A 12929-nucleotide genomic window follows, 5' to 3' on the forward strand; every position below is an offset into this window, starting at 1 on the left:
AAAAAGAAGTTAGATCTAGAAACTGTGCACACATTTTATGAAAAATTGTCAAATCATGAAGACTAATATTGTTGTTTTAAATATCAGGTCATATAATGATGTATGTACATTGTACACTCTGGATTAGATGTATAATGTATTTACAAAGGTAATTTCCACCTAAAATTTGCCTAAAAATAAATCAATAAATCCTGAACACTCTGGAAGATATGTATCTGCAACTTCTGACCTTTGCAGCAGGTTGAAATAAACCGCCTTCGCCTATTTGGTTTTTCTGTTACTTCTCCAGTTTCTGCCACAAGTAGAATGCCCTTCTGATGATAGGATCTGCTGAAAAGCCTTCAGCATAAGCACTGATTGCATTCAACAGCGTTGTGAATTTTTCGCCATCATCCTGTAATTATACAATATATATTAGAACATTCAAAAGCTAGATTGTTTTCCTACATGTACACAGGTGAGCCTCTTTACATATCAATTACTAGTAGCAACTGGAACTGTCTCATTGAGAACCATGATGGGTAGAGTAAAGAATTCTATTAAAAGACCAAAAGAGTGGAGATAGTCCGATAATTTAACACCCAGCTACGTTTTAGACTTAAATTACTCCCTTCGTCTGTCAATAACTTCAAAACTTCAATACTTTGCTCATTCACAAGAATCACATCCTCCAAAACACACATTTGTGTATTACTCTGGATTAGACGTATTTACAAAGGTAATTTCCTCCTGCATAATCTAACACTTTCGAGTGATTATTTAAGGCATGGTAAGTGGTAACCACCATTTCACTTGACTGAGCTTACTTAGCCAAAGACAGTTATAGTGAGCAAAACATAAACTTCAATGATGATATTTATACAAACCTCTGGCTTATGAAATATCAGATCAGATGTAGCAAATGGAACAAGGTAATGAGGAAGATCAGAACGCAATATTGCCTGCAAGACAATCATATGTCAATAGAAGGAAGCCACCACAATATTCTTTCTCACTAATTCTCTCAACTAAATAGAAAAGAATTGTCATCAGTGAAGTAAAAAAGGTTATCCCAACACATAAAGCGATTCAATACAAAAAAACTTTGATGAATAAATTACCAATTCTTTGCTCATGAGAGCTAGATCAGTACTTGATATCAGTGCCTGCACGGTCAAAACAGGGATGAAGTGAATACTTAAACATGCAATAAAACAAAAACAAAAAAAATGTATCAATATTAAGGAAAAAAAGCTATAGAGCACACTCCAGCACACAATTTAATGTCCTTATAGATAATAATTATTGGACACTAGCACTAGGAAGGTTCTCCTTGTATCCCAAGTACCAAGGAAACAAAAGCATAATTAAGCCTCTTCTGTGCAAAAAAAAAAAAAAAAAAAGGTTTATCCACCCTAAAAAGTCAAATAACTAATTTGGGAATAGAACTAACAAGACTGCATTAGAGTCTAATAACTATAGAGGGCAGCTACTTAGAAATCAAATAAGCAACTGACAGAAGCAGCTGAGAAAGTTTATCCACCTAAAATATCCTCATCACATGAAGCAAAGATGAAAGATATGCAAAATTATGTGTATTTCACACCATTGGCAGAAGTTTTGCAGGTTTATATCCTGACATCTTCTTAAATCCTATACTTGGTTAGAAAGTCCCCAATAGTTCCTCGATCATCCACTTTCTCACTTTTAAATTCCTCTCACCCTTTTACTTAGCGCGACCCACCATTTTATACTCTCTCTTTTGCCTTAATTATTGTGCAAATAGTAAATGTTAAGAACATAATGAAACGAAGGTGGTACATTTGAATGATACTCTTAACAACAATTAAGTTGCCAGCTGCCGTTTTGATTTTCTATATCTAGAGTTAATGTTTCCAATAGTGTATTATTCTACCCCACCTAAAATTATCTAAATACCTTCTTTTCATAGTCCCACAAGCCCCCTCCCTCCCTTAAGAAACCATTAAACCAGTAGCTGCATGATGAAGTTTGCTCATATCCAAGATTTAAATAAGAATTGTCTTCTGTATCTTTTCCAGGAAGAGCAGTCAGCAAAACAATGTCCACATGTGGGTTGCCAAAGACAGTTCAATTATCTCATGCAAATAAAATGCTTTAACCTAGTCTATGAACACAGAGTCAAACATATATCAGTAACTTGCCCTTAGATTTTCAGTCAAACAAATTCATACCTCTTTTATATGGCCTTCTCGCACTTTATCAATATTAGACAATAATTCTTCCAAAGATCCAAATTCTGTTATCAACTGAACAGCATTTACTTCCCCTATTCCTGTTACCCCTGTGTCAGGAGTGACTCAAAAATTCAGAATCACGTTATATCAACCACCTAAACAAATTGAAATTTAGTCTTTCAAAAAGATTTGGTGAGTCTAGAACATTCCAAACCAACCTGGTATGTTATCACTTTTGTCGCCAACAAGTGCAACAACATCAACAAACTGAGAAGGACTTAGAGTTCCGTATCTTTTGGCAAAATCCTCCAGGCCATATGAGACCATTCTACACAAACCAGAGCACCAAATTATGTGAATAACAGCATAAAAAAACTGAAAGGGCCAAAGAAAAGACAGTTGAATAGATATAATTTACAGTATATTTAAAATGGAAATGTCATATGACCCCCCTGGTTTGTTCAAAAATCTCCGTATAAGAAAAGTAACAGAAGTTGCAAGATTGTACAAATCCCTGTATTTCAATATTTTCAATCAAAGATTTGATCTTTCCCTCTGTATTCTGTGTTAATGGTGTGTGATAATCCAGCAAGCCTGAGTCTATCACAGATCACTAAATCTTTCAACCCCTCCAAAGGTAACATAAACTATTTGCATGTGCTTTGGTCACTCAACACAGAAAAATCTTGAAGCAGGGACAATGTTGACCAAAACATAACGATGAAGCCAATAAAGGTATTCACAATAACAAATCTTGACCAATTTTTACAACATGAGGAAACTATCAGCCATTGGAATACAATTTCAATCAAGAATCACATGACATGACATGCATGATCAGCTCTGATAGCGAGGATATTAGAGGAAAGAAATCAAGTGTTTTTGAAGTCAAGACAAAAGTAATATTAACTCATCTCCACGTGAAGCAATTCGTAAAAGACGCAGGGAAGGTGACAGAAGCTGGAAGAAATCTTTATCTGGTGAGACAACTCGGACCTATCACAAAAGTAATTAGTACTAAATCAGAAATGGAGTAAAGTTCAATCTTACAAAAATATATGCTAACAAAAACAAACAAACAAAAATTAGAGACTTGCAAAGTTGCAAATGAATGAAGAGGCTGTCATGATGCAATATGTATAGGCAGTCACTAGATCAGCTTTGACTCTTTCATATTATACACAGCAATACATGAGACGCATATAAGTTCTTTGCTAAGAATAATCACATAACTTAGCCATGGAGGTTGGTGCAGGCGTGCAGCTAGTGTTAAGATGAGGTAAGATGATAGTATTATCTTATTTTTCTAACCCCCTGGTTCTTTTTCTTTGGTTCTTATTCAGATCTTTAATGCAACCTGGTGAGCCCAGAAATGTGCTGGTTTAGAAAAGAGGAAAGTGAAAATTGGGATCCCTATTCCCTATGGTGGTATTTAGTTCCTTTTGAAACCCAATGAATAGTGTTATATGTGGAAGCAAATAAGGCAGCAAACTTTTGAGGGAAAAAATCTGCATTTAAATAATTTTAATCACTTTTCGTGATTCTGGTATAATTGGAGCCAAATGTCGCATTCTGAGTGACTTGTTAACTTTTTTATCGTAGTTAAAACCGTAAACTTACACAGAGGGCTTCATTAATATTGCTGCAAAGCCTGCAATGCTCCACAGGAGACGATTACTTGAATTTCAGTTGAAATAACTCTTTACTACACAAACCAATTACCCTGCAGGATTAAATCAAGACTAGAAGCAAAAAACCTCATCCATAATCAATCTAGACAGATTAGTGACAGACATACAGACAGACAGACTGGTTTTTAAATAAAACTTCAATCAATTATTAACATACTAAGTAAACAGTATTAGCCATGTACTTCAGCTAGATAAAATTCAGATTTCCAATCTATTTCTCAGGAACTGACCTTGTAACCAGACTCAACACTCCTTAAAGCAAGAGTTCCTATAACATCATCAGCTTCAACACCTGGTACCTGGTTTCAAAAGGGCAACAATAAGGCAATATGGAGAGAGTACTCATCTAAAATTTACAGCTGCAACACTAATTTGGTTACCTCAATTACTTTAATTGACATAGCCTTGATGGACGCTTTTAGATACTGAAGTCCTTGAACCACAGTATCAGGTGTAGGACCACGGTTGCTCTTATACTGTGGATACATGGTGTGGCGAAAATTTGTGCCTTCACCAAAAGAATGCTAAAACCATCAGTCCACACAATTACCAAAATGGAAGATAACCCTTAATAAGAAAAATTTAAACATATTTTTTACATCCTGTACAGAATAACACAGAATTACTTCACTGAAAATTACTATTTAATGGGTAAGATAGATAAGTCTTCCTCATGGGCCCACATATTGGTACACCACAAACAGCATAATAATCTGCGTTTGGTCATTTTAAACAATTATGCAATCAACAAATTAGAACTTCCCACTGATCAATGACATCCACAAATGTATCTCGTTTTTTTTATTGGAAGAATACTCAATCCTTCAGTTTCTTCTTGATCAATTCTCCATTTCTCCTTGACAATCTTCAACTTTTTCTTAAAAACTAATACTACTGGAATTCTCGATCATTCAACTACATCACATAGTACAAAATCAAAATACTCTCAAAGTAGAACAAAGTAAAGCCTTAACTAACCCAAACTGATTAAAAAACAATGGTACAGGTCAAGCATCACAAAATTAGGGATTCTCTCCCAACATTCATTTGCACAGAGGAAACAAACCTAGCTTGAGTTAACATCGACCTAACCTCCTCTAGTCCTCCCCCAATCCTCTTAAATGAAGCAACCACCAAGCATATTCATAAAGGGTGCCAATTGGATATTACAACACACCCTCGAATACATTAATCAAAACATATTACTGCAGATGTAATCATTCAGTTTGCACTGCTCTTTCAAAAATCAGATGCAAATATGGTTACAATATTTTGGGACACTTGCGCAAACACTAATATACTATGGAATGGACCAGTCTTATATACTCGGGGATAGATAAAAAGGACTGTGAGATGTAGTGGTGCCTATACGATTGCCAAATATCACTCACTACTTTCTTTCTGGTTCAAAACTTCAAATGATAGGAATAAAGAATAATCTTTTCAGAAATGAAATAAAAGAAAAAAGGATTTGAAAAATAATGACAGGAAATGTTTGGTAGATTCAAAGTCATTTACAATCCAAACTTCTACAAGATGTTGCAGAATTTCAATTAAGATAATTACAAATTAGTTTTTCCCTCCGGGCACAATTACACAGTTGCACCCCTTCCACTGCTTCTCCGTCAGGGAGACCAGAGACATGAAGATTTAAAAAATATATATATATTGAAAGCATACCTTTGAATGTTAAGCTTTGTTTTGAGGAATTAGTAGTTTCACCAAATGAATTTCCTGAAATTAGAAAGCTCTATCAAAAAAATGAAAATTGTTCTTTCAATTATATGATTAGGATATTTCTGTTTCAAAAAGATACAGGTTATGAAAATAATGTATTGATTCAATTATTATATAACTTCAAGTCACCTAAGTCTGGCAGTCACACATATTACAGATTTTTAAAGCACGGTAGCACACTGTAAGCCATGTTTAAATTATATACAGCAGAAGTTGATCATTGAAGCGATCATATTAATAAGATAAAAAATAACAGAAGACACATTTTATCTCATTTCTCTATTATTCCTCAGCAAGTTGGTGGCAACTAAACGATTTCCAAATCAGAGTTAAAAATTATATACACCAAAAATTTGTAATTCATAAATGATTAATCGGTTAGACAACTTTGCCAGCTTGACCTATCAGATCAACTTCCCATTGTGTCTCTATTTGGCTTCCAGCTCACAGCCAAATTCCAATCAATATTTACCCACCATGGCCTGAAGATAAACTCAACACACCCAGAGTCCCCACCGATTGTATTATACTACAATGAATAAAGAAGTTGAGGGTAGCACTTCAGAGAATTGCTTCATTTTCTTTTGGTTAACATACATTATCATGAATTTCGTCCAACTCCAAGAAACACAAAAGTTCAAAGAAAAAACAGCTCTCTGCTCAAGTACATCTAACAAGAGCATAACAACTTCCATACGGAGAGTAAATTCAAGAGCATCCTCCCTTTTTAGTCAAAGATTGGAAACATCAGCATAAGAGCACAGAGTGGTTCAGCTGACTTAGAGACATGTAAAAAAGCTTGACCAATTTAGTGCAACTTCATAGCAAGGTTATGATGCTGTTGTATAATGTACATGACTTCCATTCATGTACACACCCCATTAACAACAGCAGAAATTTCCCAAAATATTCTAGATAGCAAACCATCTACAGTCATCAAGGAGCTAAACTACGGTCTCTTAACTTGCTTCCATAGCATCATTAGAAAACATAATAAACCACTACCAATCACAATTACACATACCCCCTCAACAACACATAGAAGCAAGCTACAATCAGCTGGCTGTCATGTAGCTACAGATTGTGCACAATCAAGACATCAAGACTCATGTAAATCTCGATTTTGATTCAAGAAACACAAATACAAGATATGATGACACAAGCTTAGCCCCAGATATGCCAACATCCTACAACTGAAGACAAGAAAATGCCAGACTGGAAACCTCACCAATATGGTCAAACACTACCTGCACAAATTAAGTTCAACATATTAGAGAATGGCGACAGAACATACAAATTACATATAAGTTTCAACTTCAAAATCAAATTTCTGAAATGTACTCACTTTGTAGGAGCTTCTTAATTAATTACTTTCAACAAAAATCGCTTTATTTAGAAAAAAAATAGGGGGAGCTTTATCTTCTGTGATACGAGAGTTACGCAAAAAAATAAATAGTCCTCTAGATAAAAGAGAAAACTTCTGAAAAATTCGGGAATATGAGAGGGCATATTAAAAATTGTCATCATAATTCAATTAGAAGTAGCATGAAAAACAAGATGAGAGAATCAAAGACAATAAACAGTGCTTAAGGTAAGAGAAAGTAGGAGAAATTTATTGCGTGTTCCTTTTAATTTCAGTTTGTATATACGAATTGCAAGAGAATCAAGCCTTTCAAAACCTTGAATATTTTTTACTATTTCTGAATACACTTGTTATTCAGATTCATCCTTTCTTCACTTAAATAACTTTGTCACAATTCCAATTCATTAATAAAACTATTGTTGAAATCCTATTTCCTCTCTGACCACAACACCCACAAGATGGCCACGCAAGCAGATAATTGCAAATTTCCTTCCTTTATCTTTACTGAAATCAACAATTCAAACTTACAGATGCCCTATGATCATAGCTGCACAAATCCCATCCAACTAAAAAAAAACTCAAGAATGCTTGTTCAATTAAGACCAAACCTAATGTAGATGGAGGTATTCTCCCAAGTCCCAACGCCCAAGAAACATAAGTCATATGACAAGCATCCAGAGGCATGGCTTTGTTTAGCTGTAATTAGTATTGACTTTTGAGTCTGCTAGTAGAAACAGCCATTGCAAACAAAAGCCATCACCATCTATAGAGATCTTGAATTCCACATGTAGCTTGAGACAAGAAAAGAATTTGCATAAGAAAACACAATTTCTTTTATCGCAGATTCTTTTCCCTCCCAAGCTTTGTTTCTTTCAGATCAAATCACCCATTATGAACTTTTCTTTATTTCCCTTCCTCTACTGCCTTTTCATTTAGATACTGTAAACCCAGACAAAAAACACAATTCCTCCTTCCAAAAGAAGTTTATCTGGCGTTTCCTCTCCTCTACTTGCCATGCAATGTTTCCCCCACATTTGAAAAATTTTGCCACGTTTTGAACACATTTTGAAACTTGAACTTTTCGGAAGCGACAACCTGAGTCCAAATAGTGTTTCCGTGCAACAGAGGCAAGAAGCATGAACACGCGATTTAGTAAGCATTATATCCCCAAACAAGATATAAGCGCCCTCCCACACATCATCCTCCCAAAGATTGATTTCAAACAGAGTATAACGATCAGCACTTCGTCTAGGATTTTCCTCTAAAGTCACTACCGAAGTCCCGAATAAATAAAAGTAACAGTCCAAATACTACAGCCTGCCAATTGATAACCTATCCATAGTATAATCATCCCAATCAACTCCAGTCAGAGTAGATATATCCAAACCAATACAGTACTTCAAAATTCACATCCCTTAGTTGACTCAAAGACTTGCAACAAAGTTAACACATTTCTATATTTTTAAACCTTGGCACCATCAGATACAACCACAGTATATTTTAATGCTTTTCTCACTTTCTAAGAATGGCCATCACTACACAAAACTGCTATAGAAAGTGTTTAATTTCTGCTGAGCAACAACAAAATTCTTTTAAAAACATGTACAGTATCATTTTCCTAGTTCTCAAAATCTCATTATGAATCAATCTACATTAAGTGGATGAGCTCAGAGATGATAATAAGTTCAACACCCCCCCCCCCCTCCCCAAGAAGACAATAAAGAAACTGCAGAAGGAAAGAGAGGCAGTCAGTACGTGCATTAAGTATTGCAGCTTTTTATCTCAGTGTATAAATTGAGATGTATTGGCTATAATTTGCACTAGTCAACTTCCAAGTGTGGAATAATGTATTAACTTGATCTCAACATACAGAATAAGGTAAACTTTGATGTGAAATGTTAATGCTTTAAGGTATAGAAATTTAGGTCTAGCTCCTTATTATTAAAGCCATCTTCCTTTCTTGCATTGCCCAAAATTTCGCAGTGCTTTTTTCCTAAAACCATATACTATGCTCCATAAACCCATGAATTATACATCCAGATTAGAATTTGAAACTATAATCTGAGTGTAAGAATGAATATTCGAGCTGTGGAGGCTACTGCACAAATGATGTAGAATAATTATCATGCCAAATTTATGTGACTGTCAAGATCGACAGGTCATAGGTATTAAGGAGTTGCATGCTTTTGACATTAAAATTTTGTTCACATAAAGCGCTTTTAATCTAACTTCCAACTACTAAGAAAGCATTATTACATAAAATCAAACAGAATAATACTAAATGAAATGAAAAAAAAAAAAATGAAAATTAAATTAAAGCCTTACCGCCACATGCGAAGGGTTGAATGTAAGCACATCAATTATCTGCAAGACAGACAAATACTAGCCATTAGAAATAAGCATTAAATAGAAGCATGCATTTCAACCTACATGCTGAGACACTCAAAAACTATATAATAATCACATAGTAATTAGATAGAGGTCGCCAATATAAAGTTGATACGAAGAAAGAGAGACGTAAAGGAACAATGACAGGAAAGACTTGAGCAAGATAGTGCCAAGAATTAAAAATAAATAAATAAAGATGAACTACTATCCAGATAATACGTGAGCAGCAAAAAGGGAGGAGAGTGCCAAAACTTACAAGAGATAAAGCGGCAAATATTGTAAGAACCCAGTCTCCATTGCCATCAGCATTTGAAAGATAGCCATGGTGCAATTTTGCTAGAAGAACATGAAAAGATTATTCAATGTAAAACAACCAATCCTAGTTGTTCTACAGATACAAAACATGTCCAAATCAAGGAAAGCTCAACAAAAATGTGGGATAGAAAAGTAAATTATAAAAAAATATATCATGTAGTCATGCAACAATCAAAATTGTACATAGGAATGCGTTTTTGGGTTATTCACATGTTCACAGATTGAAATTGACTGAGATTCATAAAATTTTTGATAATTTTAGCGAAAAGCATGGCTAATTGATGTTGCTCATAGAGCACATATACTTCACTATGTTATGGAATTATAAGCCCCTGTACAGAAAGTTGAGCAATGGGCAAAATGGCCCTCAAAAATGCTTTGATGCTTGCAATGTAGCTGATTTAACAAAGAACTATAACTAATAGTAAAGTATGTTATGACTTATGAGCTAAAAAGATTAGAGGAATATTACTGAATCGCCAATAAATACAGAGTCCTAATGGTTTTCCTGTTACCATCATGTAATCAATCATGGCATGAAATGGTTATTCAGACAGGTAGACAAGGAACACAGGAAAAAAGGAGGGGAAAAAAAGCTATAAAATACAAAATCTTGCAAGTCCCGAACTCATTTTCCCTAGACCTTTTTTTTAAGGAGTGGGAGTACAGTAACCGAGCAAGAGAAAAAAGAACAGTTGAGAAGAAATTAAACTTAAGAATAGTATTCACTAATCTATAGCATACATAAGATATAAGTAGTAGCAGATGCTGTTCAGCACATCAACCAAATTACAATACTAAAGCACAGTTAGCCAACAGTTATTTCTTTCTAGAATTCAAATCAATGTTTTACAAATAACTGAAAGCATATATATACTTAAAAAAGAAGCAGTTATTTTGCCCACATAAACAAAAGTGCATGAAAAATATACCTAAAAGCTTGTAGTAGGCTCGGTATATAACAGCGGTCCCATCAATGAGCATCACCCTACCATTTGAAGGAGCCTCACTTAGTGCAGCAACATTGGGATTGACAAATTGCATAAATTTGCGTTGCCCAATCCCTTGCTCATTTTGCAAGGAAGTTTCCACATTGCTACCAGAAGACACAAAGGGTAATCTAGAAATATCTCTTCCAGAATGGTAAAGTAACTTGGAAAACCCCTACAAAGAAAGTTGGTAATTGTTAAATCAACAAGAATCAATCAGTTGGATGCTCACCAAATCCTAGGATACACTCTTATTCAAAAATATCAGAATAAATCTGAGGAAAAGAATGCATAAAATCTGTTACTCCGACACCCTATTTTACGTCAAGTGTGTCAGATCCTCCAACACTTCAATACAACATGAAACCCAAATATATAGTGGCTTTACAGAAATTTTATAGAATCTGGAGTGTCGAAGGATCCAACACCGTGTCGAACATGACACCTAAATCCAAGTCTGTGCAACATAGATAAGAACACACAGAAACTCCACATGGTAAAGGAAAGAGCAGAATTCACAACCAATGGAAAGAAACCAGGTGAATTACCTTTGCATTGAAAATTGCAGAGAAATTGAATACATGTGATTTGCAAAGCTTACTGCCAACGCTGTGCATAAGAAAGTTCTTTCCTAAGCAACCAGTTGGCCTTGAGTAGACATGAAGATGCGAAAACCAATAGCAAGCCATAAACTCATGCCAACACTATCTGCCTGTTGAAAGCTAACAAATTAGTAACTTGTCAACTTTTCTTTTGAATTAATAGCAGCAAAAAAATCATCAGAGAACGAGTTCAATCAGAAATACTTTGTAGGGAATAGAAACTAAATTCTAATATTTGTACGATTCCTCATGACGATTCATGTAAGCCAACCCCAAATCATTTTGGGACTAAGGCTTTGTTGTTGTCGTTGTTGTAATATTATCCCTCAACACACTAAGGTAAATAGGTAATTACACATTCAGAAAAAGAAAAAAAAAAATCACTATTAATATCAAGTATGAAATACCCCACTACATTCACTATTTTTTTGTTCATTTCAATTGAAACCCTATCAATTAATATTAAGTATAAAACATAGAGTATGAACAATTCAAGGGCATAAAACATAATTCTATAAAAAAAAACAATAATATTTACAAATTTACAATCAACAAACACTAACCTTCCAAACAAGAAAATGGGCAACAATAATTACTTCGAATTTTATCAAGGGTATAAAAATTGATTCTCAGAAAGACAGAAAAAATGAATGAAATTGCTGGATAATTCGAAAATTAAGAGAATGACGATAGTACATAATAAACTTAGCGGCAAAAATAGAGTACTATTAAACATTGAAATTAGTAGATAAAAATAACCAAAGGTCTGACCTTGTTGCAATTCAGTGGAGTATGAAGCTTGGAGCTTGAACCCTTTAATGGAGTAGTGTTGTTAGGTTGTGACTTGTGAGCAGAGAAGATGAGGCTGCTTGCTTTGAAGGCTTTGGGCGGTAAACCATATGGTTGCAAGTCTGGACTCTATAGGTTGGGTTGTGGTCAACAAAGGACACCAAATGGGCAAAAGGTCTATACTCTATAGTCTATTGTTAACTCTAGGCCTCCAGGGATTTCAAATCCCAAAAAAAAACTTTAGGCCTCTAGGGACTAGGGGTGTTCAAAAAACCCGACCCACTTGACTCAACCTAATTATGCGACTATTCGTAAAATACTCCACAGTTATTGGAGGAATTTTTTCAAGTTGAGTACCCAACCAGCTAAATTTTGAATAAATCTTGGCCATTGATCAAAAAATATATGTCATACTCTCCATTTGCCACATCATCAAGAAAAGACTATTTTTTTATTCAATGACCAAACAATGATAACCGGTTTTTTTTTTTTTTTTGACGAGATGATAACCGGCATTAGTATAACTCGGTTATTGCTTTTTTTTTTCCAAAAAATTTTCTCTCTTTATTTTTTATTGTTTTTCTACTCGTATATTTTTTCTCACAATAACTAAGTTAAATGGTTACTGGTTGAGTGGCTGGGTTCCCTCTTAATTCACATCTATTAACTATTACTAAAACAGAAAATTGGTGACATCATCCTCTCCCCAAACTGTATATGTGTCGCGCTCTCATAAAAAATTTTCCCACCAAATGCATTTATGATGTCATATATATTTTTGGTGTTTTTTTTAATAGGAATTTGTTATTTTTTTTTTAATTCTTTTTCATTTCAACCATTTGATCAATCTAAATCTATAT

The 12929-nt window shown here is 34.5% G+C and overlaps 1 protein-coding gene across 3 annotated transcripts; it reads right to left on the bottom strand.

The window, feature by feature from the left end:
* Window positions 1-14: 14 nt before the first annotated feature.
* LOC145582915 (uncharacterized) lies at window positions 15-12254 on the bottom strand. 3 transcript variants are annotated; one of them, XM_081639970.1, is made up of 15 exons: window positions 12052-12254; window positions 11227-11386; window positions 10622-10853; window positions 9631-9710; window positions 9312-9350; window positions 6852-6870; window positions 5567-5620; window positions 4267-4394; window positions 4117-4185; window positions 3106-3191; window positions 2414-2523; window positions 2193-2302; window positions 1101-1145; window positions 867-941; window positions 15-394 (listed from the first exon to the last, which is right to left on the bottom strand). In XM_081639970.1, the coding sequence occupies exons 2-15, from the start codon at window positions 11365-11367 to the stop codon at window positions 278-280; spliced, it is 1305 nt and encodes a 434-aa protein (XP_081496096.1). In that variant the 5' UTR covers window positions 11368-11386; window positions 12052-12254; the 3' UTR covers window positions 15-277. The 3 variants fall into 3 exon arrangements, with proteins under 3 accessions (XP_081496096.1, XP_081496095.1, XP_081496097.1); XM_081639969.1 differs by having other exon boundaries at window positions 11227-11390; window positions 12052-12253; XM_081639971.1 differs by lacking the exon at window positions 5567-5620 and having other exon boundaries at window positions 11227-11390; window positions 12052-12252.
* Window positions 12255-12929: the final 675 nt, after the last annotated feature.

This window comes from Chenopodium album, chromosome 15 (genome assembly GCF_948465745.1).
Source record: "Chenopodium album chromosome 15, dcCheAlbu1.1, whole genome shotgun sequence".
Lineage (NCBI taxonomy): Eukaryota > Viridiplantae > Streptophyta > Magnoliopsida > Caryophyllales > Amaranthaceae > Chenopodium > Chenopodium album.

Excerpts from the sequence above, each read along its gene's own strand:
- LOC145582915 (XM_081639970.1), bottom strand. The coding sequence starts at position 11,367 with ATGGCTTGCTATTGGTTTTCGCATCTTCATGTCTACTCAAGGCCAACT. Across the intron at positions 10,854-11,226 it reads CTGCAATTTTCAATGCAAAG|GGGTTTTCCAAGTTACTTTA; the intron begins GTAATTCACCTG and ends CTTTCTTTGTAG. Across the intron at positions 395-866 it reads TGATATTTCATAAGCCAGAG|GATGATGGCGAAAAATTCAC; the intron begins GTTTGTATAAAT and ends GTATAATTACAG.